Here is a 27339-nt window from a genome sequence, read left to right on the forward strand (position 1 = left end):
CCGGCACCGCCACCGTGGGGGCGGGGGGGCTGGGGCGGGCGGCCGCGCCGGGTGCCTGACGAGGAGGGCAGGAGAGGCCAAGCAGCCTGCCGGTTCAGTCCGGCGGTTGCGCTGCTGCTCCGCACGCCCGGTGTTTTTAGCACTTGGAGATAATCCGTGTCCCCCGGCCGCGGGGCGGCGGTGGGCGACTGGCCCTGGCAGCGGGGCTGGTGGGAACGGGAGAAAGAGCGATCGAGCGAGCCCGTTATTCGCCGCTCGGCGCAGGCAGCGTCCCGGCCGCCCGCGCCTCTGCCAAGGGGCGGCCCCACACGCTGCCGGGCCTCGCCGCCATCTTGGCCGCTGCCCCGGGAGCGGGCCGCACCGGGTCGGGGGAGGTATGTGGGGCGAAGGGGAGCCTGGGCCTCACCGAGGGGCGAGGGGTTGTTGGTTTCCGTGTTCAGGGGAAGAGACGACTGTCGCCATGAGGCAAGCCTCGGCGGGTGTTGTGGAGTCCGTGTACGGCAGGTGCTGCCTGTACCCGGCCCGGTAGGTAGCTGCCAGCGGCTCGGGGCTGGCTGGAGTCTGACAAGGGCGGCATCCTTGCTAGAGCGGGAGCGGGAGCCTGTCCCGCAAATGGGAGGCTGCCCATTTTACCTGTGTCTGTTTCGGGGTTTTGGTGTCCATTTAAACGCAACATTAGTTCTGCGTCTAATGAAAACCCAGCTTTTCTGTGCTCTGGTGCGGGTACAGGCTTCTGCCTGTTGGACCTGTAGGTGTGCGGGGTCTCCACCGGAGGTGCAGCGAGGAAGCGGCTGCCCTCCCTTCTGACCAGAGCCTCGTCAGCATCCCCCAGTCCGCGGAGTATCCACCTAGATTACTCTCGAGAATTAGTGAGGAGAAGGAGGGGCTGTGCACAAGGAGGTCGCTTAATTTCGATTTCAGGGGAGATGGCACGGGGCTGCGGGAGGGATGGTGCCTGAACTGCCGTTCCAGGCTGTGTACAAAACCTGCCACGAGGACACACCGCTGGGGGCAGAGGGGGCTGCAGGAGGGATAGCACCCAGGTCATCTGAACCTTTCTTCAGCAGCGCTGTTTGATGGTTGAGCTCAAGCTGTACTCGCTTAATAAGCAAGGGTCTCTGAACGCAGATTTGCGTAGCTTTGTGCAGGAAATTAATCTCCTGTCATGCTTCACTGTGCATGGCACATCACTGCTACCCTGCACAGTGTCTAACAGGCTTCGAGTGGAGCTTGCTTCTTTTGTTTCAGTGCTTATCATCCTTAAGCTAGCAAGGCATTGGCCGTCTTTTAAATGTGATGAATGATCTGTACCGACTAGAGGAGGAACAGTTTCAGTGTTAATGTAACTATTGTATAAGCAACCAGGCAAAAGGTCATACTCAAATAATGAAAATTCGTGTTCACAGGAGGCAGACTGCAGTCTGTGAAAGGAAAAGCTATTTCACAAGAAAGCACAAGCAAATTAAATTACTCGTGCAAGAGGTAAACTGGTGGAATCAGCGTTTTACCCAAAAAAACAATTCCTGGCAGACTTGAATTATGCACAACTTGTCATTTGTTTTAAAAAAAGTTTCTATGTAAATGTCTAGAATTTACTCTGTGGTGTGTTGAGTGGTAACTCAGAAACACAATCAAACCTGGTTTTGAAAAAACCAGGGCCAGCAGGTGTTTGCCTGTGTGCGCGTACCTGCACGCTCCTTGCAGATAGCCAATCGAACCTGAAGACCACTCTACGCCATCTAGTGCTTAATTTTGCTGTTCTTGCCCAGAAGTGAAATTTGCTACTGTGTACCAGCCAAGTCCCAGTTACTCTTTCAGACAAGGCTCTCCTTACTTGTATGCTATGTATAAGCATATATACTATATGCTTAGTTCTGCATAAGATCTCCCAGCAGGGAGATCGTTAGTATTAAGTACCTTGTCAGTAGTTTTTGGTAAGTAATAGCTTACATAAGATGTTTCTGTAGCAATACCAGTTGTAAGATAACTGGCATGAAGTCCATCAGTAATTGGCTGTGTGGGGGCTATATCAAATTTCTTCGTTCTGTGTGTAATAGACTGATGTCCTCACTGCTCTAAGAGCTTCTTTATTATGGTCAGTGCTGTGAAGAGGACCAGTTGAGCTGCTTGTTGACTGACAGGGCAGGGCTTGCGCCCATGAGTCTGTACTTAAGCTGCAAGGAGAGAGCTTTGATTTGCCAGAGCAGCAAATTAGTGTACTGCTAAAACTCGTGAAGGAGGAAAGGAGTATATGAGGGGTTTTGAAGGGAACTGTTCTTGCCAACAGCAGAATAGCTTGTCACAGGAAATGTTGCAATGCCTGTCTTCCTACACAGAAGATAGGGTAGGCAGGTAGGTGGGATTTTACTGCTTACATTCTACAGATAATGTAAACTCATAATCTGCCACACATAGTCCCCTGGATCAGTTTGCTACTCAAATTTGCTATGAGACTACACCAATACTTGTATGAACACAGCCAGGACCTGAGCCACCTGGAGCAGTCGAGTACAGGGGGCAGTGGTCCAGCACTCCTTTCTGGCTACCCATGCCCTCTCTTGATTGCTTATCGAGTCATGGTCTAACATCCTAATTGCAACCTCTGGCAAAAGAAGAGGCCCTGCTATCACAGCCACTTCATGCACCAGGAGCTTGCTGGGAGTGCAGCAGAACCAAGTGCTGTATTTAGCTAGTGATTATCTGGACCTGCTGCATGTCTCTGTTTACTGAACATATATTGTGACACATACAATAATTTCTGATCAATAGAATATGAGCATTAACAGCAGGAAACCTACTAGGACTTCTAAACCTTGTCGCACATTGCTGATGTGCTTTGTCAGGGTCTCACCCAAAGCTGCCTGCAGTCTGGAATAGTGTCTCCATAGTAGGCTGTAGATCAGATCTTCTGAAAATGGGGTCTTCCTGGTGCTTCTTCTGCTGAAATTGTCTTTTGAAACTTGGTGTGAGTTTACTGCGCCTTAGGTCTTATATTTGTTAACAAACATGCTATTGTATCCATATTAAAATGTACAGAGAACTATTTTAAGCTTTGTGGTTGATCACCTTCATATGTTTGGGCTTCCTTGGTGTGGAACAATACTGACATTCAGTGGTTGATTATACTTGTCACCATTGTGTGACTATCCAGGAGATTTTGGAGGGTTTTAATGTTCAGCACTGGCTAAATTCAGAACATGTTTAGTTGAACAGGATTAAAGCAATTGTGTCAAGGCTCCTTTATAAGTGCTGCTAAGTTAGAAATTAATTTGGTCTGGGAGAGATACAGTAGAAACATGCAATAACACTGTTTAGCTTTGCTTCCTTTCCTGCTCTTAAGCAAATTGGCCATGACAGTTTCCAAAAGAACTTCCTCCTGTGCATCGTATCAGCTTAGTTGAATTTTTCTGTCCACGCTTTGACTGTAGGTCTTCTTGTGCCTACTGCCAGTCAGTGTGCACTTAGCAGGAGTTATCTTAAGACCTGGCAAGACCCCAGTGAAGATGAGGACATTACTGTCATGCATGTGAAGGAGCAGTTGGAGTTCAGAATGTGAAAGGCTGGATCTTGGCTCCCTTCCAACACCTGCTGACTTAGGTGGAGGGGAATAGAATGCTAACTACCTTCTTCAGCAGTCCTTTTCACCTTCTCTAGTGAGCTGTGGAAGACATTTGTCTATAGGGCCATACCATTTTTCAGTGTTACGAGTGCATTGGCAAGTCACCCCAGTACTCTGTGCAGTTTAGATTCAGACACGACAATGAGAGGTTGCTCTGGATGGAGCTAAGTGCTTATTCCAGTGTTTTGGAGTGAGACTTAATCATGCAGTGTTTGGACTGCTTGAAATCTCTCTGGAGTGGTTCATTTACATCTAGATGCCTCTGTGCCTTCTTCAGGTTTGTGTCAGACTTTAACATTAGCAGAGGAGCTGATCTGACCAAGAGACTCCTTTCTCTGGGACAGTTTATTGCTGGACCAGATTCCTGGTATAGGTAATTGCAGAGCCATAGACAGTCTCAAATCAACACATGGAAGGCAAAAAATGATGAGTAGCCCTTCAACTACAGAATTAATATTTAAGTACTGGGTTTCCTCCACCTGGAAGAATCGGTGCTTGGGTTACAATCTGTTTTATTTTCTAGGCCTGTGTTTAAACCTGGCCCTTGTTTTTTGTCAGATGGTAGTTATGCTGTAGGTCAGCCAAAGCATTATATCTGTCTTCACTGTAAAGGCTAAAGAGATCAACTGAAGTTTGATAGCAATTTTGTCTTCTGTAGGTGTGGAGAAAACATTTTTTTTCACTTCAGTTGAATTGACAGCTTAGTTCTCAATGCAAGTTGAGAAACAGTTTGGGAATTAGTTATCTTAAAAGGCAGGTAAGTTTCTTCTCCCATTAATAAAATGAAGGATCAGTGGCTGAGGTATGTTATTTGTAAGTCTTTAAAGATAGAAGAAAAAAGTTGCATTCTTTATCTTCAGTTTGTGATCCTGCTTTTCATTGATGAGTTAGTTTTTAAGTGTAAAAAAAATTATGTAAACATATTTAATGTGTCAAGAGCAGTAGAGGCAATTTTATTCATTAAATCAGATTTAAACTTCTGGATTCATGTACTTTTAAAGCATTCCAACCCTTTATCCAGGTACAGCTTGGCATCAATAATGAGAAAAAAAAATCAGCCATCAAAAAAAAACCAACCACTTTTGTAGTTCAGTAGCTAAAGAGCTGTATCATTAAGATGGCACAATTCTCAGTTAGGTGTTAAATCTTACACAAACTCCTTTGCTTAGGAAACTATATAGAAGTTACCCTTGGGTGGTGCCAGACATTTTTAAGTGAGTGCCATCTCACAAGAGTCAAATTTGCTTTAAGAAGTGGTTTACAGATACCAAGTAGGGGTGAATGTGGAAATGAAGGGTGCTAGCTCCTTGCTGACATTGTGAAATACTTTGTGGTGCAACATTCCTCTAAATAAAGAAAATGTAATTTAAAGCAAAGCAGTAAAGCAGGCTTTTTTCTTAAACTCACAGTGCATGTTAAGAAAGAAAATCATTCTAAGAAAGGCAGTCTGGAAAAAGAAGTAATGTGAATCCTCGTATGCTTTTGTTTACTTGAACTTCTTTCAATGTTTCCAACAGAAAATGATCCACAGCCTGTTTCTTATAAACTGCTCTGGTGATATATTCTTGGAGAAGCACTGGAAGAGTGTTGTGAGCCAGTCTGTGTGTGATTATTTCTTTGAAGCTCAGGAGAAAGCAATCGATGTTGAGAATGTGCCGCCTGTCATCTCAACACCACATCACTACCTCATCAGCATCTACCGGGACAAAATCTTCTTTGTGTCTGTCATACAGACAGAAGTGCCACCACTCTTTGTGATTGAATTTCTGCACCGAGTAGCTGATACTTTCCAGGTCTGTTACCATTAAGTAATTTTTAAATTGAAAAAATTTTGTGTCAACTTCTACTAAAGAAAGGTAGTAAGCCCTTGTGTCCGTGGCTTTTCCCCTCTGCAGTATTCAAGTCAAGCACTGGTTTATAAGGTACAAAGGTTATTGATTGGATTTACAATTACCAGTGTACATGCACTAAACTCCAAATCTTTGTAAATGCTGTCTTTCTTTTTAATTCCTGTAAGCTTTTGTGCTGTTACATAGATGAAAAGGAGTGTGCAGTCATGAAGCAGTCTCTAGGGAGGAAAGAGCTGCAAAGAATAGGTCAGTTTGCAGCATATTTCACAGATATTGTAAATAAAGGAACCTCTGTGAAGACCGAGCACTGCCAAAAGGTAGTCTCTTTATTCCAAGAGTCCTTTAACTGAAGATGTGTTAGTAGTCACAGTGCCACATCTATACTAGTAAACCGGATTATACCTTTTTCACTATTCATGCTGTCTTTAATTAGCTTATAAATGTAATCTTAACATATGATGCCCTCAGACTACAGAAGCAGGTAGTCAGCCTGGGGACAAGAATTTCCTGACACCTTGGAGGGTTTCTGTAACCAAAACAAACAACAAACTTGCAAAGCATTTCAACAGGGATAAAACCTCTCTCCTTTGTAATCTCTGCTTTGTTTAGGATTACTTTGGTGAATGTTCAGAGACTGCAATTAAGGACAACGTAGTTATTGTGTATGAACTTCTAGAAGAAATGTTAGACAATGGTTTTCCACTGGCAACAGAATCTAACATACTGAAGGAACTGATTAAGCCGCCTACAATTTTGCGCTCCGTTGTCAACTCCATCACAGGTATGAAAAGAAATCATTCTCAGTGGTGACTGCCTGCTAAAAAACAGAGCTGCATCGTGCTTTGTAGGCAAAAAGTGACACCACATTGGTGTAAATTTACATGTCACAGCGACTGCCCTGACAATTGTTACAGCTAAGAGGTGAATAGAAGCAACATCCTCCTTACTTGCAGTTTATGCCTGGCCCCTTTGATCTTCCTCGTGACACCGGCTGGTCCAGCCACAGCTGTTGAAGTCTCTCAGGAATAGCAGTTCCCAGCACATAACTGGAGACAGGTGCTCTGGGATCCGTACAGAGCTAGCCCCAAGCCTTGAGTAACTGAAGGGCATTGGAAAAGGTTACACATTTTATAAGAAATCACTGCAGAAACACACATAACAGCTATCTAGTAAATCTTTGCTGTCTGGCAACAGAGAGCATGAAGGAAACAGTCTGTCCTCAGTCTCCTTGCCACCCCCACCGCTGTCAGCATCCACCGTGTTTGGAGCTGATTTCAGGCTGTTGTGAAGGGCTGTGTCTTGCATTGAGGGAGCCAAATGTCAGCTGAGCTAGTGGAATCTGCTCGTCTGGCAAGCGGGCCATTAGGTGTCACATGTGGTCAGAGCTATGGGCGATGGTGGCCTGTACATTGTGTTAGGCAAGGGTAGTAGGTGAGCTGCAGGGCCACACGGTACTGGGAGGAGCTGGTCTTTGAAGGTAACACATGTGGTTTAACCTTCAAATATAAATCTCCTCAGCTTTAGTCTGGGGGTTTTCTAAACGTGATTTTGAGTGTTAGTTGAATCCATCTATAGGAAAACATAAAAATATCTATGACATTAAAGGACTGGGTGCTCTACCGTAAGGGGAACTAAGACTTCTGAAGCCAAGAGGTGCAACAAAATCCTCTTGTTTCATCTAAAGCCTTATTAGAATCCCCTAGAAACCTAAAGCACCTACTCAGGGTAGCCTACATCTTGTCACTGTCAACAGCCCAGTACTGAGCAGATGGGACTTAGCAATGTGAGAGCCCTTTTGCCTGCCTGGCCTACTGGCCCAGCTTGCATAGTGCTGCTGCAGTCTGCAAGGCTGCCGAGGGGCACAAGACAGGGACATCACAACTGCTCTCCTTCAGAGATGCAGTGAAAGAAAGAAAATGGTTGCAGCTCCTCCCCAATGTGTTACGGTACCAGGGTGGACGGCAGAGATGTTTGGGTTTTTTGTGTGAGTTCTTTTACTAGCTCAAAAGCCCGAAAACGTCCACTAGGAGATTGTGTAGAAATGACAACTGCTGCCTCCCAGCCTCTCAGTCAAGCTGTTGCAAGTGACAGGACACCCTATCACAGTCATCAGGCCACAGAGCCCCGGTGTGAACTGTAGCCCTGTCCTGAGAGCAGGGGAGGCAGTGGTTTCCACTGTACTGCTATTCCAAGGTCATGGATCACCTTGTGTCACTTAAGCTCCAGGAGTGGTAAGATTTTTTTAAAATAATTTTTCTTAAAGATTCAGTTTACTTTATAAAGGGGTAACTCAGGAAGCCCTTTTCTCACATGGAGTTGTGTGAAGAACCAGCAGCCAGGGGTGACATCAAGGCAGGCAAGGAGCAGTGACACTGCTTTTAAGGTCCCCAGAAATTGAGCCAACAGGTCAGAGTCAGGATTAGGATCAGATGACAGTCATCTGCATCTCAGTGATTGCCAGGGAAGTCCATCACGATGAGACAGGTCAAGCCAGAAAGTCAAGTCTATGAGCCAGAGTCTGGATAGTTTGGCACATGGTCAGGTGGAGTGTGGCTGTCTTGTTGCTGCAGTGGGTACCAAGGGGAAGTGCTTCAGACTGACAACTGCTCCCCAATGAAGGAGGTAGGAGCCCTCCCTAAGCCTTCTCACAGGCCTCTCTTCATAACAATTCCTGTCAGTAAGTCAGTCCTGAAGGCAGCCAGCTGAAAGTCAGGAAGGGTGAGGTGTGCCTAAGGCCCTTACAAGGAGCTGTAACATCTTGAGTTGTTACATCCTTTGCAAGACCCAGCCCCACGATCTGCTATTGGTTCAGTATTTTTTTTAAGGATGGTCTTAGAATCTCCTCCCACTCAAACCTCCTGCTGACCTGATCCTTGTGTTTTGCTGTGCAAAGTGGAGTCAAAAAAACTTTGAGTCCAAACACATGCTTAAAGTGCATTCAAGGCAGTCAGTGAATGAAATTTTAGGGGTCCAGGTTCCAGTCTGCAGTTTTGGGGGTCAAATCTTGATTTGAGTCTTAACTTTGGCAGCTGAAACATTTGTCTTTCAATTAGTTGCTGACATATTTCCTTTTCATTTTTAAGGTAGTAGCAATGTAGGTGACACACTTCCCACTGGACAGTTGTCCAACATTCCTTGGCGCAGAGCAGGAGTGAAATACACAAACAACGAAGCCTATTTTGATGTCATTGAAGAAATTGATGCGATTATAGACAAATCAGGTAAATGCCTTGTAAACCCGTTTGTTGAATGTGTTCACAGTTAGCTGCTGATGTTTAGAGAGAATACAGCCCATTTGCACATTTCATATACATGAATTTCCATCTTAGAGACACACAATTGACAATAATGTGTCCAAATATATTTCTTCTTACAATAGCAGTATGTTCTAAGCTGTTCCAAGAACATCCATGAGATATATACTCTACTTAGATGTTCTTGTGTATTGATTATCTCTTAAGAAATATAAATGGAAAAAATATTGGAGATTTTAAATGTGATGAGAAAATTGTTTTGCACTGTTCCCATCAGCAATTTACTGTAGTGCTTGTAGGCCCTCAACTGGGCAGGCTTTCATTAGCTTTCTTTTGACAGCAAGAAAGAACTTGATGCAAAACAGCTGGACAGTATTGTTTTCCCTGTATATAAACAGGAGCCAGATATCATGAAACATAATAGTACTCTTTTCTGGGAACAAAAGATGATCTCTTCAAACCCAAAAATCTGTAATATGAGATTTAACTCTGAGGAGGAACACATAACTTGGGTGTAAATGTTACAGAAGCAGCAGGAAAAAAATGATCCAAAACTGCTGTACCATGGACAGAAGCCTGCAGTTTTGTTTATTACTGGGGCCATCAGTTATCAAGACTGTGTTACATCATATTGTGATTTCTGAATTCGGTGCTGGTGTTGGAGCGGTAGTCAATATGGGTTTGGTTCCATACGCCAATTTAACCAACACTTAGGCCACCTTTGACCTGGATGGTCATCAACAGCTATTGCACTGCTCTTACTCTCACTGTCTTCAAGCTACCAAAAGGTGTCAGTCACAGTTACAACACCCTGAGGGCTGTGTCACTCTCCCAGATCCATAGACTTCCCAAAAGTAATAGGAGTGCATAGTCCACGGAGTGGCAGTCGGGATTGTGTTTGTATTTCTGAACGTATCAAGCCCAATCAACATTCCGTGAATGGCTGAAGTTCTTGCTGGGGATCCACTGCAGTAGCCATAGCTACTCATTTCTACTCTGATCCCCTGGGGGCTAGCAATGCTAGAATCTTGCTTCCCAGCTTTCAGCAGCACAAAATCATTAAGATTGGTCACCTAGAATAGGGATGTTACCTTGTTTAACAGGTATATGGTTAGCTGCCTTCCTCTATAACAAGATGTCTTCTTGTCAGGCAAAGTGTTAACCCACAGTTTCTCCTTCTTGACTAGATCAGCAATAGTTTCTACATGTCTTTTAAAATAAGCTTTTCTTGTAGAGCTTATTAGTCCAGGAACCTGCTCGTTCCTTTTGTGTCCTTATAGGATGTTTAAGGAGTTGAGCCTTTCCTGGGTAAGATACTTGGTGTTCTTGCTTTGGGAGTTTTTGAGGGGTTTGGGGTTTTTTTGCTATAAATCTACTGAATATCAATCAAGATGAGTATGTAATCATGCTGTTAAACAAGCCCTGCTTGTGAAAGCCAAGGTTATCTGGAGCTTTATAGCACAAACTTGCTTTGTTTTGGTATGTGTCAGCTTCTCTGTACCACTACACAGCTTGCAAGTTTTCTGGAGACAGGCTACAGGGATTAAATGAAGGAAGGGTCAGAGCTTGCATACACAGAACTTCTCATTTGCTCAGTGCTGGCAACCAGTTCAAGCACATCCAGTACTAGTCATGTGTAACAGCTGGCACAAGTATTGTTAGCTGACCTGGGACAAGCTGTTTGCTCGGGCTCATGTATTTTAGCAAGCTGCCCAGGCCACAGGTAACCAAAATGACCTTTCCTATCTGCACTTAGCATGTGCCTGAGTGTTGTGCAAATGTCATCTCTGTCCTCTAGCTGCACTTCACAATATTTGTTAGGCCCTTTGTAATAATGTTAAGTCGAGTGTCTTTTTTTTTTCCCCCTCCAGGTTCCACAGTCTTTGCAGAAATCCAAGGTGTTATTGACTCATGTATTAAGCTCTCAGGAATGCCAGATCTTTCTCTTTCTTTCATGGTAAATTTAGCACATATTTTGAAATTTTAATTGCTGGGGATTAACTTTTCTTAATCAGAGTTAAAACAATTTTAAGAGTGCAGTCACTAGTTCGTGTGTTACACTGTGTTGTAGAAGTTGCTGCATCGGTCTATAGTTAGAATAGCTTTTGCCTGCACATAAAAATACACTCACAAGTACTGCCCTACCAGGTTAGACAGAAATCTGTCTCCCTCAGTAATGTATGTCAGATAAGGGCTAGGAGTGATACTTAGAGTGCTAAGAAATACGCCCTGGGTAGAGTAGGTAGCTAGTAGCTGGTTCAAACTGCTGGTGTTGGAGGAGCTTTCACTTACCGTTTTGCCACTGCTTTCAGAACCCGCGGCTTCTGGATGACGTCAGCTTCCACCCGTGTATTCGCTTCAAGCGCTGGGAGTCTGAGAGGGTCCTTTCATTTATTCCTCCTGATGGCAACTTCAGATTGATCTCTTACCGTGTCAGTTCACAGAAGTATGTTTCCACTGAGGCACTCTAGTTCTTCAGATAGGCCATCTACCTACTTTCCATCCAAGTAACTGCAGATTCCTCCTGGTTATGGGGGGGAATCTGCACTGTTGCTGAAAGAGGTGTTCTTAGGTTTTGTCTTGTTGCTTTGTCCCCACTGTAAAAAGAAAACTTTCTTTTCGGTGAGCTGCTGACACACAGCAGTCATTTTTCAGTGGGATAAACCACACATGACCAATGCCAGGCTATTCCTTGCTAGTAATCATTGTTGCTGCTAGATGCTTTGTGGCCAGGTCTCTGTATACATGAAAGACTGATCTTCATATGAAGAAGAAAGCAAAAAAGTCTGCATGTATTTGCAAACTAAGTCTGATTTGATTGGTGGCTCTCCTGAGAATTGGCTCAGCAAGATTGAAAAAAAGAGGGAAAAAGATTGGCACAAGTGTTTGGAAAAAAAAAGAATTTCCTGGGATTCTCTGCTAATAAAGTCACTTCAGAGAGCTGGGTATCACTTTGCAGTTTTGAAACAGGCTGGTTGTGACTTGAACACCTGCCAGAGAAACAAGAACTAGTAAAGAGCAAGAGCCTTTTTTCTTCTCCCCTGAGAGAAGTAGCCAGGATGCATTCAGCTCTTGCCTTCTTGTTTCAGCTTGGTGGCGATTCCTGTGTACGTGAAACACGTGATCAGCTTTAAGGAAAGCAGTTCTTCAGGAAGATTTGATGTTACCATTGGACCAAAACAGAATATGGGGAAAACAGTGGAAGGAGTTGTCATGACAGTTCACATGCCAAAGGCTGTGCTTAATATGAACCTCAGTGCTACACAAGGCAGCTACACATTTGACCCAGTTACTAAAGTAAGTCCTAACTTTTGGATTCATCTAAATGTGTAAGACCGCATTAGAACAAGTTGGACATCTTTGCAGAACACTGGAGCAGTTTCCCACACTCAGAAAACCTCCCCTTCAGTGTATGCTTGCAAATTTAACTATTTCATTTCTTTAAAATTCACTTTCTCAAACTTCACCACTCACCAGTTGTGATTCCTGGTTTTAGCGGTCTCCTTTCTTCTCTTCTTTCCTCCACCCTCCTAAGCATTTTTCTTTAGTGGATGCAGCAGTATTTTGCTGGTGGTTTCAGATTTGGTATGATTTGCAGTCTGTGTTCTTTAAAACGTACTTATCTAGAGAAAATGCAGGAGACTTGAAAAAGAGGTAGTCAGAAAACCAGGGAGCAGAAGATGAAGAAGAAATCTCTTCAAAAAGATCTGCCTGAAGACTTGCAGGGAAGAAAACAAGAGGTCTGAAAATCTCTGTCTTGAGTGTCCTGCTTTCTTGCCTCTGAGTTGGCGATTGACACCTCAATTTCCTAAAGCTCCTCAGCTTTTTAGTACACAGCAACCATTTTGTTGAAATGCAGACTGAACCAAAGCATTCTGTTGACTCTAACTTCTACATTTTGCATTGTAAGTGAAAGCTTTCCAAACAACAATTTTGTTTCTCTTTGAACAGATGCATGGACTCATAAACTGATTTAGATTGGAAGGGATCTTGATAATGTTTCTAACCCCCCTGCCATAGGCAGAGACACCTTCCACTGGACCAAATTACTCATGGCCTCATCCAGTATCACCTTGAAGACCTTCAGGGAGGGGGCATCCATGACCTACCTCCCTGAGCAACCCGTTCCCATGTTTGAAAAGACCTTAATTTTTTGAACCAAACTGCTGACAAAACCATTTGAAGTCTTGTTTCCACTCCGCAGAATCAAAGTCTACTGGGTTTTAATTGGCTGGGTAGATAACAAGTCAGCAGTTTGTAGAAGGGGGAAGAACTGGGACCTGTTTGCATTTAGCCACAAATTCAGTTTTCAGTAAGAAAAAGCCCATCTTGTGGGTGAGTAGAGGGCCAGCTTGGCTCTGTGCATTTTCTTTCAAGTGTAAGAATCAGTGGGAAACAAATGGCCCTTAGAAAAGTTCATCTAGTTTGAACATCTCCTTACGTCAATGCCTTGCTACTGCCCTTCTCATCCTTATGTTTACATGCCTATGACCTTTGTGCTGGTTACTCTCCTTGCTTCATGGATTTAGCTGCCCCAGTCTGACAACAGGAACAGAGACTATTACCAAGAGATCAAGATCTGTTAAGTGCATAGACCAACTAGGGAGTGCTGACAGGGCAAAAGAAAAGCTGAGGTAGAAAGGAGCCCTAAACATGTCACCTTCCAGGCCGTGGGGTAATACTCAGGGCTACCACGCTATTTTCTGTACCCATGCTGGAAACAAAGCTAGACCTGTACTTGACCTCAGAAGTGGTTTCCTAGAAAGCTATTGCTACTATTTTCTCTTTCCTGACAAGGTATTAACCTGGGATGTCGGCAAAATTACTCCTCAAAAGCTACCAAACCTAAAGGGCATAGTGAACCTGCAGTCTGGAGCCCCCAAGCCGGAGGAGAATCCAAGTTTAAACATCCAGTTTAAGATACAACAGCTTGCAATTTCTGGTGAGTGGATAGGTATTACATGGGAGTGGTGTTGACAGAATGAATAGCAGTAAGACATGAAGTGGGAAACTGGTGATCTTTTGATTGGAGATACTGATCTGCTATCAGCTTGGTCCAAAACAGTGACATCTGGTTTACCCAAATCTGACAGTTAGTGGAAGACTTTGTTGCTGGGACATGAAAATTCCCAATTGGTTTGCTCCAGACTCTGAGATTTTTATTTTCTTGACATGTGCATTAAGCCTGCAAATTTGTCTTTCCAGTGAAGAGTGATGATTTAGTATGCTGCTTTTGACTTGCTTTAGCCCTGTACAGCTAAAGCCCTTTGCAGTTTTTAGAAACTCCCTTCTTCTTACTCTTTCCTTCTGGAACTCATTAGTTTTTCATCTTCAAAACAATCTGCAAGAAAAAAAATCAGAGGGAAGTCTGCAGGGTAAGTGCAAGAGTAAATTTAAAGCAAACAAGGCCTCCATCTGCAGACTTACATCACATGAGTTGTCCATGTGTAAATTGCTTCTGCAAGTATGATTTGCAGGATTAAGACCCTAACAGATGAAAGACTCCTATTTGAAAAGGAGGAGGAGGATTGAAGGCAACAAATTAGAATTGGTGGTAGTATGTGTAGTACCTTTCTAGATAGGTACCAGGCTATGGTCCTTTGGCTTCCCAGACTGCCAAGTCAATAGGTTAGCCCTTGTGTAAAACAATCTTCCAGTTTCCCCTGAAACTTGCAGTAGCTTAAATCTAGTGAAATATAGCTGGAGGTCAGAAATAATGGGAGACAACCTTCAAGTTAGGTTATTGACAGCTACTGCCACTCCTCCATTAATTACAGAGGGACTGATGATGTTTGGAATACTGTTTTAGAGTTAAAAAAGAAGATATCTATGTCTTGCCCTTTGCTTCATCTACAACATTGGAAATGAGAGCTGGAGAGGACGAATTTCACTTGTTCAGTAGCTCATCCCTTGGGAGGAGGATGTTTGAGTACAAATGAAACAAGTTGTTGCCCTGCCAGGGCAGCTATGATGAGGTGACAAGAACCGTTCCTTCAGCTATTTAAAACCAGATGAGCTTGTGGAGGGAAGGAAAACTTAGCTTGCTACTTCATGTTTACATGGTCCAAGAAAGCAGGACTTCTAAACAGACTGATGTGGTTTCTGGTATTCTGCTTTTAACGTTGTATGTATTTCTGTCCTTTTCAGGACTGAAAGTGAACCGCCTAGACATGTACGGAGAGAAGTACAAGCCTTTTAAAGGGGTCAAATACATAACTAAAGCAGGAAAGTTTCAAGTCAGGACATGAGAGGATGCTCTACACCAAGAGGAGACTCCCCTTTGAAAAAACCCTTGACTGCTTAGTGACTTACGTTGCTATCAAATAGGTGCCAATTAACTGACACCGATTAGTTCGGGATCAAATCATTTGTGCACAGCAGCTTATAAAATGAAAGCATAGCTTAGTTTTTTCTTAATACAGCTTTAAAATAAGGTACTTTTTTTCGAGTACACCTTCACTTTTTTTACTGGATTGTTGTGAATTGGTGGGGAATAGTTTGATATACGTGACCCATAAAATCACGCTGTCATAAAGACTACACTGCCAGTCAGATACCAAAGCCCAGAGGCCAAGCACACTATGAAGGTCAGACAGGCCACTGGAAAAGTCTTGTGGTGACATGTTTTGCTGCTGCAGCTGCCTGCAAAGAAAGCTCAGCTATCCTCACAGCCCACAGCAAACCGGCATTCCACAAAGCACCATGTCATCCCTTCAGAAATAGACAGCAAAGTGAGAGGGGCAGGGGTCCCGCAGGGGCCTGGGACATAGCAAGCACTGCTCCTGAGAAAGAGCTTCTGGTGAAGAAAATAAACACACAATTTCCTTGTTTACAAGAAATTGCCTTTAAGAAGCATTTGCCTTAATCAGCTGTCATTGGTGCCATCTGCCGATGGGCTGATAAAACAAAGCATTCTGCATTCAATCTGGGAGGTGATTGTTGCTTCAGTAATCCACTTTCTTCCATTCAATCCAATCATTGCCGTCTCCTTTTTTAAACAAGACTGTTGCAGAGAGTAAGATATTTCTCATGTGAAGCCTTTGATTTGATTTAGATGCTCCACTTGTTCGAAGTGGACACCACCAGGTTTGTGCCACGTGTACATGGGAGTGTAGCTTTTTAGATAGCACAATAGAAGCGTCGTGTTTAATAGTTGTGGCTTTAATGTCTTGAAATAAAGGGAACTCCGCTGCAAGTACATCTGTGAAATGCTGGTGACACTGTAAACCATTCACAGTGCTTGTAGGCAGGAGGCATCTGATACACAAGTAACTGACGACTCTTTGCTGCATCTTCACTGAACTCGATCAGGATATAAAGTTTAGAAAGGGCATTTTGGAGCAGAGCACCTAAGCTCCCTCTCATCTTTTGTTTGTTTTTTTTTAAATGGAGAACAATTAGTGTCTATGCTATGACCTTTCAAAGACACAACAGTGATGGTGCAAAGCTAACTCACCGTTTCTTTATCCACCAGCATAAACTCATCTCTGTAAATGAATTCATGTTCCACAGTACCCATCAGGTGCCCATCTCACTACCTGATTGTCCAGAGCACACTTCCTCAGTTTAGCTGCAGGGATCCTGTGGGAGACAGTGCCAAATGCTTTCCTGAGATGAAGATAAACCACATCCACTGCTCTACCATCATCTACCCAACCTTTTAGGAGGACATAACCAGGTATCAGGTTGGTTAAACATGACTTCCCTTTGGTAAAACCATGCAGATTGTCCTTCCTGTTACCCTTGATATACCTAGGGACAGTGCCAAGGATAAGTTGCTCCATCACCTTCCCAGGGATGGAGATGTGACTGACTGCTCTCTAATTAACCTGAGTAGTCTTTCTTGCTGTTTTTAAAGACTGGAGTGACATTTGCTTTCTTCCAGTCCTCGGGCACCTCTCCCATTCTCCCCAACTTACCAAAGATGATGGAGCGTGGCCTAGCAGTAACTTCCACCGGCTCCCTCAGCACCCATAAGTGCATCCTATGAGGACCCATGGATTTACAAATGTCTAGATTACTTAATTGATCTCTAACCCAGTCCATATCAACTGATGCGAATTGCTCCTTTATTCTGACTTGTTCCAGGGCCTCGGGAGTCTGGGACCCATAAGGACAGTCTCCAGTAGTACAGACAGAGACAAAGCATGCAGAAGCTCTGCCTTCTTGTCTTTTTCTGTCACCATGGCACCTACCTGGGCCTGCATTGCCTCTAGCATTTGTTTTGTCTGCTGTGTATTTGAAGAAGCCCTTTCTATTGCAAGGTTTAGTTCCAAGGAGGCCTTACCTTTTCTATCAGCCTCCCTGCATCCTCTGACATGGCTCCCAAGTAGCCAGTCCCGCCTTCCATGGGCTGTAGACTCTCTTCTTCCCCTTGAGTTCACACAGCAGTTCCCATTTTATCATGTGGGTCTCCTGGTTCCCTTTCTTGATTGAGATACTCTGATAGTGAGCTTGGAAGAAATGGTCCTTGAATGTTAACCATCTACCTTGGGCCCCTTTACCTTCTAGTTCCCTGTCCCACGGGAAGAGCAGCTCCACCTCCTCGCCTTGTTGACCTGTCCTTCTTAAAAAAAAAAAAGACAAAGCCACCCATGACCACATTCCAGTCATGTGAGCTGTCCCACCAGACCAAAGCCCTTGCCCTCACAGCTTTCTAACTCCTCCTGCCTGCATTGGGGTGCAGGCATCTGATTGCTGTCACAGCATTACTTACTGCTCTGTTGTCAGTAGCACTCCCAGGCTGGTATTCATACAAATGCTTCTTTATTTTTTTTTTAACAACCAAAGGAAGGTTGGAAACATTAGGACTATGCAACACGTTGCTTTATAAACTAAGTTTTATAGTGGTAAAACATTTCCAAGTGACATTCATGGCATTGTTCAAACTTTTGCTGCGTGTAAGTCTGAAGAGCAATAGCTTTTGAAAACGCAGCAGTTGCGTAAGGTGGGCAAATATCTTAGCATCTACAAAACAGTTGAGAACTTAGAGTAAACATTCTGGAAGAGTCAAAGGCAACCATAATTCATAGCTTTCCTGCAAACATTCCTCAAACAAAAAGTGATCTTTGGCATACAATTATGTATTAGAGGCATTGGTAATATTGCATTAATATCAATCAAGCAACTAAACAGTGATGCTAAAAAAAAAAACAAACCCAAAACAAATCTCACAGAGAAGCCTGAATTGGGAAGGAAGAAATGTGAGGAACATTGAAAAAGTACAATAGGAAGACTATTGAGAACAATTCCTTAAAATAACCCCTACCTATTCAGTGTTATTTATTAGTAAACAGAAGTTACTACATTACAGTTAAAGATCTGATATAAACTAACCAAATGCAAGACACTCAGATTAAGGCTCTGGTACCCCTTTTTTTCCTCTTCCTGACACAGGCAGTTACAGGAAGAGAATGTGAAGGGAAGATAACAAGTACCACATACTCATAAACACCCAGACACATGGAGTGAATTAAAGATGAACACATACTTTCTCTTGCTAAGGTCAGTTTGAGGCAGGTGTCTTACAATCAGTTTAACTTCCCTTTTTAGATAACAGTGCAATGAAGGGGTGCAGGGGAGGAGGGGAGAAAGGCCTAGTGTTGCAGCTAGGTAAAGGACGGTTGACTGTTTCTTCTCTCGAGCTGTTAAGATTGAGCAGTTTTTCAACAAGGGCACTGCTGTTAAAAGGTGGCTTGATCATGCAACAAACCAGCAAATTAAGAGGGCATCACGAGGTCAGTGCTGATCTCAGCAGAAGCCTGCAAGTGTTACTGCGTATGTACAGAGCTTCCTTCTAAAGCAGTCATTGTCCTGTGAAAAGCCAAGAGGCTATGCCAGCAAGTCAATGAACGTGCGTATATAAGGATACACATCTATGTGAAGGCACATTCAGCTACAGGAGGATAAAAGCATTCCAATTCCGTTGTAATAATGGGGAAGGATTTTGTGTTGATTTGTTGTTGTTGTTCAGGGGTGGGGGGAATTAACTGTGGTATTGTTGGGTTTGTTGTGGGTTTTTTTTAAGGATACTTCAATCAGTCATTACTAGAATCTGAAAAGAGATTTTGAGACTTCAAAACCAGAGAAAATGTCCTGGCATGTTTAGCATTAGGAACAACTACTTGCTGGTGGCCATCAGACTACCTGTAAAGGGTTTGCAGTCCCTGAAATCCTTGGGTTCCAAAAAGCTTCTACATTGTTGGAAACATAGGCAGTGAGGCAAAAGGGTCTTTTTAAAGGAAAAATGCTCTAATTTCCACCTTGAGTGGCTGGAATAACATTCAATGAAGAGGCAGAAAAGAACAATTATGTGCGCTCAATTGATTTCCAAAAGGAAAGAGCCAGAATGTGACATTTTCTGGTCCTGGAAATGCAGCTAGCAGAAGAGAACCAGAATTTTTCAGCTCAGTACATTACTGAATTGAACGAGACTGAAAGAGTTCCACGATTTAACAAGGCTCAAGCTGCCAACACTGTGTTACTAACATCCACTGCAAAGTATTTCAGTACAGTACAAGAGTTCTGGAATGGCTGGCTACAGGGTGACAGGAGGGTCAAAGACAGCTCCAGTTTTTGTTGAAGTAGTGTTGCCAGGCAAAAATCAAATGCAAGTATCTTTTCAGACATGGAATTCTGATCCTCAGTTTGCAACTGTTCTGCTGCCCTCCTCCCCACCTTAACTAAACCACATCCTACCCATCATTTCTGCATAGTTTAAAGAACAGCCAGCTGAAATCGTCCTGTATGTTTCTGTATCAATGACTGTCCCTAATAAACTGCCAGCTAACCAATCGTGTCCTAGACTCTCAACACAAGGTTAATGTGAGGTCCATGTTTTATATCAGATAGAAACTTCTGCAATATACAGTGCATAAATGAAATGTGCTTCTGCGAGTACAGAATTCATGAAGAGAATCTCAAAAAGGATACAAAGAAGGGTAAGAACTGTCTACTGTCAAAACCAGCTTGAGGTGCTCAGCATCAAATGCGTTCTGAAGACATTTGAAATGCATTCTCTTACAATTCATACCCTTAGAATGGGGCATTAACATAAGCCAATCTTAAGCTCCTGAATACAGCACCTTCTGCTATTAATATATCTCTTCTGTTTCCAAAACAAGGCATTTAATGTTACACAAAACAATACTTCTGTGGCAGGTGTTTACTGATACCATGGGGTCTTTCTGACCCACCGAAGAGTGAATCCAGCATCTGTTCTAATCTTAATGGATGCTGCTTCAGCTTCCCTCACAGTTTCCTTCACAGACTGCATGAGGTTCTGGGCATTATGAACCAACATTTCTGTTGCCTGTCAAGAAAAAAGACAAATTTCCAGTATATTAGTAAATAACCACGGTTGGGACAGTAGTGTGAAAATCCATTCTGCATGAGGACTTAAGGCTTAACATCTCAACGTAGAAAAATTGTTTCAAGCAGCACTAGAGGATTCCAACTGGAGATCCTTTCCAACCCCTAACACTCTAGGATGTTGAAGCTAACAGAACTGCAAAACAAGTATTGAAGACGTGCGTCTTGGGTTCAAATGCAAGTTCCCAGAGACTCTAATAAATTTAATAGACCCAATGACAATTTATAGAATTTATAGAGTGCCCTCCCCTCTTCCCCCTCCTTTCCCAAAAAGATAGGGATTAGATATAGGGAGAGGTAAGCACACCCAAATAAATCAATCTCACTCGATTTGGAAGTTAAAAGGAAAAAGTTTAACAATAACTTAGAAAAGAAGGTATTGGAGGTAGGGGAGTTTACCAAGGATAGGGAAGGGAAAACAGCCAAATACAAAAAAGGGTGAATACAACCCGAGCAATGTGATGGTGTCTCTGCCTCGTGGCTGCCACGTGGTGTGCTGGTATGCAGAGAGGGAATGAAGAAAAAAGAGCAGCAAGGAAGCCCCTCTGTCTTTTATAGCACAGGAAGTGGGGGGAGTGGGCTAACCATCACCTGGAGTGTGGCCCACCCCTGGGGAGGGGCCAAGACCCCTAAGGTCAGGTTCAGGGTTACTCCCCCGGAGTGTTAACCCTATACAACGTGGCAGACTACAAATCCGTTCAGCTCAACCCACCAGAGTGGGTGCTACTCCTCTGAAGCCAGAGCAGCAGCCTGTCTGAGAGCGAGTTCCATCCCTAGCACCATGTCACTATTGCTTGTTAATTGACAAGATTAACAACTTGTTCATATAAAAAACTTAGAGGTGCTTTTTTGCCTGGGAAGGATTGATGCTCCATTAAACTCTACCTTTTCAGCCAGAAACCAAGGTGCTAGACTAAAATGATCTTCACTAGATGAGCAACTGAAGTAAGCTTCCAAACATGGAGTTCCCAGAAGACATCTGATATTCCATGTTGTATATTTTTCTCCATAGAAGTGATGGAGAATTCCATGCTACCATCAATTGTCACACCTCTTACCTGTTCCGACTCTTCATCACTGATATTAGTTCTGCCGAGCATGGTAGCTTTGACGGTGGAGAGAATTTTCAGCTGTGTACTGATGGTTGGGATTCGCTCACAAACCTAAGAGATGTGGATTAAAAAAACACTTCACACTGAAGTCAACCAATACATGAGCTACTGGGTTTTTCAGATACAGCTTCTTGATGTTGTTTTACTATTAGCGATGGAATAAGCATAGCTCTCTTATAACCTTCAAGACTTTCTCACACAGGTGGGTAGGACATTTGAATCTTGCTTTGGGAATTTCTGGTATGGTGTCAGCATTTTTCCTTCACTTCAGATATTACTTAAGGGCCTGCTTGGTTAGGAAGGGGATAACTTACGTTTGGCCAAGACTGAAACACTAAGGAGCATCACACTTCTGCTACTAATTGATACAAAAGAACAAGTAGAAGAAATACAACACCATGCAGGCTTAGGACAGAGCAGTGTTTTTCCACACAGCAGTTTCTCTCTCAAGACCTCTTTGGACACTACCATCTTCCTCTCACCTGTAAACAAATTAACTCTTACAGAATATATGGCTATGGGATCTAACAACAGAGAATATAACAACACTTTTTAAGCCAAAGAAAGATATACATACACTCATGGCCACAACTCCAGTGCTCACTCCCAGTAAGAGGGGAAGGTAAAGTTGTTACTAAGAAGTTCTTCGCCATAAAGGGTGGTGAGACACTACAACGGGTTGCCCAGGGAGGTGGTGGAAGCCTCATGCCTGGATGTTTTTTAAGGCCGGGTTGGTTGCGGCCCTGGACAATGTGATCTAGTGAAGTGTGCCTGCCCCTACAAGGTGTTTGGAACTAGACCATCCTTGACGTTATTTCCAACGCAAACAATTCTGTTGTTGTGTGAAAAAACAACCCACTCACCCGAGCACTCTGGTATTTAAGGCACCTACAGGTTAAATCATTACCTGCAAGAGGTTGGTTCTAATGCGCTTGTCAGTGCACTGCTTTGCCACCTCTTTGGCTAATCGAGTGACTTCGTCTGATGCCTTGGCAATATCCTTTGCACATTGAATAAGAGCACGCTTGTTTCCGCTGCCTCCTCTCACCAGGCGTGACATCTCTGCCATCAGCAGCGCCATTCGTTTAGCAGCAGCAATGATGTCATTACCCTGAAGAGAACAACATGAGTTAGTGTTTGTGCCATGACAGAAACTTCATACAAGTCATGACTGAATGTCAGTCTGCATTTTGGTAACAACCCTTTCAAGAAGTTAAGGATAGAAGAATCATTTGTGAACACAAAAGAGATTTCTTCAAGGAACAGGGAAGATCTGTACTAATGATGGTTCTAGTGTTTGTCTTCCTAATAGTCAGGGGAAAATTTCACTTCAGAACTGGAAGAGAACTGATAAAGCGTTAGTTTACCCATGGCATTTGGTTTACTGGTCTGCTAGCTAGGTCATAAGACAAAGCACATTATTAGCATTTGAAATTCCAGGTTTCCCAAAAAAGGCTTTTTGTGAATTAAGCACTGTGCTAAATAGCTCGGAAAACCAAATAGCACTAATTAAGTTCAACAATACAATTGCGACAGCTGAGCATAAATTTTCAGTGGCACTGAAACTGAAGTTGTTAAAGCATCAGTTATGCTGCTATAATGCCAAAGGACAAATGGAGAAGAACCTGTTATTCCTTGAAAATAAGACAGCCTTGTTGACAAAAATCTCCCCCTTTAAAACAAAGGGGAGAAGAATACGATAGCTCCAAAGACAACCTAGTGCCGTTTCATACATCAAAATCCGTATTTCTTGTGTACCAGAACGACAGTCACGGTAACTTTGGAGAAATATTTGAGCAATGTGAATTAAGTATGACCAAAGCAGAACTGTTTCTTATATGCTGTTCCAGAGAGAAACCTAGTGCAACAAAAAGCAGACCTAGGCGACCAATTGTTAGTAGTCTGTTAGCGTTTTTAGACTCACCCTTGTAGACAAATTTGTTAGACAAAAGTGAACTATTTGGTGCCGTGAAACAACGCTGCTGTGTGGATGAGGTATTAGCAGAGTGAGTTTCAGTAGTAGCCCTTTCCTTAAGTCCACAATAAAGTTCAGAGCAGAGACTACACAGTGAGAACCGCACTTGGCAAACGTGTTGTCTATCGCTGTGCACACACCTCTGTGGCTCACTACTAGCAAATTCAAGAAGATCTCTCAGATATTCTCCAGATGCAGATGACACAAAAAGCTGAACTATTAATTACTGTGACCTACTAACTACACAGTTTGCTAGTATAACCAGTTAGGATGCAAATGACATAACACAAGGCATTTCCATGTTTTCACGTAGGAGGAGCAAGAAATTAGGACCAGTGTCATTTACGAAGCTCTCTAACAAGTTATCCAAGCATCAGAATCTGAAAAGGATAAGAACATTTTTAAAGCCCTTTTTATTAAAATGGTTTAGTAGAGCTATATAAAAATATGCACACACAAAATGTACACAGACACAAACCCCCTATGCTTTGTTATAGGGCACCATCCTTGGTTTTGAGCATGCTATAAAAGGTGACTGGTCTTGCAAACATTTGTGCTTAGATAGACTACTTGTGAATGTCTGAATCTCATGTTACGATTTCCACTCGTTTCATATCAGCACAATCTCAATTGGCAGCTAAAAGCATTCAGTGCAGCTTCTACATAGAGGAATCCTCTCAAGACTAGCAGTTGCAGTACAGCCAAGTGGAAGCAAGCAGTCAAACCCCTTTGACAAACACTGCCACACAAAGCCATTCCTCACCAGGAGGTATGTTAATTGATGGCACCAATGGAGGCAAAGAACAACAGACATGTTAAATGACTTCTTGAATGCTGTACACTCTGCTGTGTGTGCAAGTCATTAAGAAACCACTAACCGTGGCTTCCCAGGTAACTCAAAAGAACGTGGCAGGAGGGAAGATAACTCCTACTACAATTTGGAAACTGCCATAACAGAAAAGAATAGGCAGACACAAAGGGAGAGGAAGTCTTTGAAGATTAATATGTGACCCAAATCAAGCTTCAATCGGCACTGACAAACAGATCCAGCAAACTTGTGAAGCCAATCTCAGTCTTTAAAATGAAGTGCAAACATAAGTACTTATTCATTCAGAATGGCAGGCCCCAGCAGGGTTCAAGAGTGATGCAAATGTGTCAGCGTTCCAAATGGCTGGATGCACACGGATCAATCCCCGGGGAGACTCAGGAGTACCTTACTGGACCACTTGGTTGCTTCTCGATGTAGAGACTGAGCAGCAGCCAGAATGGGCTGGTTAACGGGCTGATTGGTTGGCATTAACAGCAGCTCAGGCTCGTAATCATCTTCAGTGTCATAGGGGAGAGTGAATTCAACATCTGCATCATCCTCCTCATCTATATCTACACCAGCCTCAGCCGCTTCATTAATCACAGTCACATCAGGCTTTGCAGGTGGCAGCAATGGTGGAGAAACAGGGGATAGTTAGTACAAGAAGCAGAATTTGGTAGAAGAGCACGAACTGAGCCTGTTTTAGTGACCAAAACATCCTGTTGGTCTTTCAGGACCTGACAAGCTAGCTCGAGGATCAGGTGAAAGGGAGAGAGGGAAGGAATGAAAGATTAGCAGAAGGAAACCAACATTCCACCTGTGAACCAAAATATTAGGAAGTTACAATTCGAAGATGTAGCAACATTCACCTGAGCTTACACCAAGTGTAGGCTGACTTGCGGAACAGTTTTTTTCTGGCAAGACAATGGTGAGATGAATGATTTCTCTGTTTCAATGAAAGCCGTTTTGACTGCACAGAAGCAGGCAAAGTAGCTGATGACTGTGGTATTTGTGCAGATAGAAAGCTTTGTCTGGAAGCCCATTCACATACATATGATAAGAAGCAATAGCAGAAGGATCACAGAAAAACCATTGACACTGCTTGCTGTAGAGTGAAAAAAACAAAAAGAAACTGGGATGGCAGACTGTAGAGTGAGTATGCAAGTACTGCAGATAGCATCAAAGAAAACAAAACCATGTTACAAAAAGGAGATGATACTGGATGTTATGAATGTTGTATTACAGTTCTTAAAGACTGAAACAGAATTAGTAGAGGAAGAGTATTATGAAGCCTACATGATACTGTTTTGCCACAATGTTCTACCCTTTTCCTTCAAAAAACATATCAAAGCAAATGTACTGTGTTAGAGAAGAACACAAAGAAGAGCTAAGTGGTATAGCAATACAGGCATTTATGCAGCATTATTTCAGTACAAAACTATTCTACCAATTTACCAACCCTATTTCTTTGACTGAAGCCAAGTGTGATAGAAGTCACGCTATATCCCTGCTGAACACGATGCATTTTCAACTGTGTTCTACTGAAGATACTGCCTTTTAGAGAGCAAAACACACCACATCATCCACACCAACAAAAACACAATGAAGTTTTGCAAGGAATCGGTAATTTTTATGTACTGCCAAATCAACTGTCAAATCCACTATTTAAATCTTAATTGAAAAATTCCAAGTGTGCCTCACTCTGATTTATTCAGATGAAGAAGAAAGACAGGTAAACATTAAACAACAGACAGCATTTAGTTTGTGCTCCCTAAGAAAAGCCCACTCAGGGAGTTTTTGTAAAGGAAAAAATAATGTTTCACATCTCACAAAAATGGAAGATACTGTAAGAAAGCTTTGAAACATGAGATACATGTTCACCCCTCTGTATGCGTAACACATGATAAAGCATCAGTAGAATAACACAAATGGGGGGGTGGGAAGCGGAAGACAGTTGACTCTCAGTCTGTCGTGCTTTAGTATGAGCAAGACCTTTTATTTCTGTCTTTCCAGGTCTAACCCATGCTCCTCAAACCCTCTTCCACTCAATAGGTGACTTCAGAGACCGGGAAAACATCTTTAAGCCTTCGTGCCCCCAGATATGCTGCCAGAATTATTGCACTCTTATTGCTAAAACAGGACTGCTTAAAAAGAATGAGAAGGACATGTGCCAGGGCAGCTTATTGGTTTGTTGGTCTCCAACTTACAAAACACTGTTTTCATTCAAGTCTCTTTATCTCGAGACACTAAACTTAGAGATCCTTCGTAATCAGCAAAGAGTTTTAGCCTGCTGCTTGGCTTTGATAGACATTAATAGCTGCACTATTTAGGACATGTGTAGGTAATTTCATATGCATATAGTAAAAGCACTTAATTAACTACTGTGCAGTTTTAAGTTAACTATTTGAGGATTCAAACATCAAAATACATGCAGGAAGCTGAAATTTGGTAGAGAAAAATATTTTAAAAACCAAATTCTGGACTTGGGTTTAGACCTGTAGAAGCCTAAATCTCAGAAGTTCCTACTCAGTTGTTGCCAGAGAAAAAGAATAGCTTTTACGTGGGGAAAGAAGTTACATGAGCACTTAGAGGACTAACAGATTCATGCTGCTTTGTCCATAGCACTAAGATAAGGAAATTAAGGATTTGGGCCTCAGTAACAAGTGTTACTACAAGAAAAAAAAGAGACCAGGCCATCTGCAGACAGTCACTTCTCTGATCAGAAGTGTACCAGATGAACTGCAAAGAAACTTGCAGCTCTTCTTGGACTTAAGACAGAACAGCTCATGATGCCTGCAGGTGAATTTTGCAACATCCATTTGTACTTCTCCAGGTCACTAAAATAGCATTCAGCATCTTCATTAATGACCTACAGGGACAGAGTGTAATCCCACAAAGCTTTCTGATGATGCAAAAGTGGGAAGAGTGGCCGACACAACAGAAGGCTGTGATGCCATTCAGCAAGATGTGGACAGGTAGGGGAGCTGAGTAGAGGCATACCTTACAAAGTTCAACTAGGGCAAGTGTTAGGGTCCTGCACCTGAGGAGGAATAACCCCATACATCAACACAGATTAGGGGATGACCTGTTGGAAAGCAGCTCTGTGGCAAAGGAACTCAGAGTCCTAGTGGACAACAAGTCGACCACAAGCCAGCCATGTGGTCTTGTGGCCAATGGTATTCTGAGGTCCCTTAAGAACCATGTGACCAGTAGGTCAAGCAAAGTTCTCTTGCCCCTCCAATCTACCCTACTGAGACCACATCTAGAGGGCTGTTTCAAATTCTGGGCTCCCCAGCTCAAGAGAGAAAGGGAGCTACTGGGCACAGTGCAACAGAGTTATTATTTTGTCTA

At 43.0% G+C, this 27339-nt stretch overlaps 2 protein-coding genes across 4 annotated transcripts in view; one reads left to right on the top strand and one right to left on the bottom strand.

The window, feature by feature from the left end:
* The first annotated feature begins 50 nt into the window (after positions 1–50).
* AP3M1 (adaptor related protein complex 3 subunit mu 1) lies at positions 51–15995 on the top strand. 2 transcript variants are annotated; one of them, XM_064145541.1, is made up of 9 exons: positions 51–374; positions 5137–5412; positions 6079–6250; positions 8553–8690; positions 10595–10680; positions 11036–11169; positions 11813–12020; positions 13521–13665; positions 14871–15995. In XM_064145541.1, exons 2-9 carry the CDS (start codon positions 5140–5142, stop codon positions 14969–14971), a joined length of 1257 nt encoding a protein of 418 aa, XP_064001611.1. In that variant the 5' UTR covers positions 51–374; positions 5137–5139; the 3' UTR covers positions 14972–15995. The 2 variants fall into 2 exon arrangements, with proteins under 2 accessions (XP_064001611.1, XP_064001612.1); XM_064145542.1 differs by lacking the exon at positions 51–374 and adding an exon at positions 420–525.
* A 1477-nt stretch (positions 15996–17472) lies between these two features.
* The window catches only part of VCL (vinculin), a 56277-nt gene continuing 46410 nt past the window's right edge, over positions 17473–27339 (bottom strand). Inside the window, exons 19-22 of one of the 2 annotated variants that reach the window (XM_064145540.1) lie at positions 24394–24603; positions 22113–22316; positions 21152–21256; positions 17473–20034 (exon numbers count right to left, since the gene is read on the bottom strand). In XM_064145540.1, the coding sequence (XP_064001610.1) occupies positions 19888–20034; positions 21152–21256; positions 22113–22316; positions 24394–24603 (666 nt within the window). In that variant the 3' untranslated portion in view covers positions 17473–19887. The remainder of the gene's footprint in view (positions 20035–21151; positions 21257–22112; positions 22317–24393; positions 24604–27339) is intronic. The other variant, XM_064145539.1, reaches the window with a different exon arrangement.

Source organism: Pogoniulus pusillus, chromosome 6 (genome assembly GCF_015220805.1).
Source record: "Pogoniulus pusillus isolate bPogPus1 chromosome 6, bPogPus1.pri, whole genome shotgun sequence".
Lineage (NCBI taxonomy): Eukaryota > Metazoa > Chordata > Aves > Piciformes > Lybiidae > Pogoniulus > Pogoniulus pusillus.

Excerpts from the sequence above, each read along its gene's own strand:
- AP3M1 (XM_064145541.1), top strand. The coding sequence starts at position 5,140 with ATGATCCACAGCCTGTTTCTTATAAACTGCTCTGGTGATATATTCTTG. Across the intron at positions 5,413-6,078 it reads GAGTAGCTGATACTTTCCAG|GATTACTTTGGTGAATGTTC; the intron begins GTCTGTTACCAT and ends TGCTTTGTTTAG. Across the intron at positions 6,251-8,552 it reads CGTTGTCAACTCCATCACAG|GTAGTAGCAATGTAGGTGAC; the intron begins GTATGAAAAGAA and ends TTCATTTTTAAG.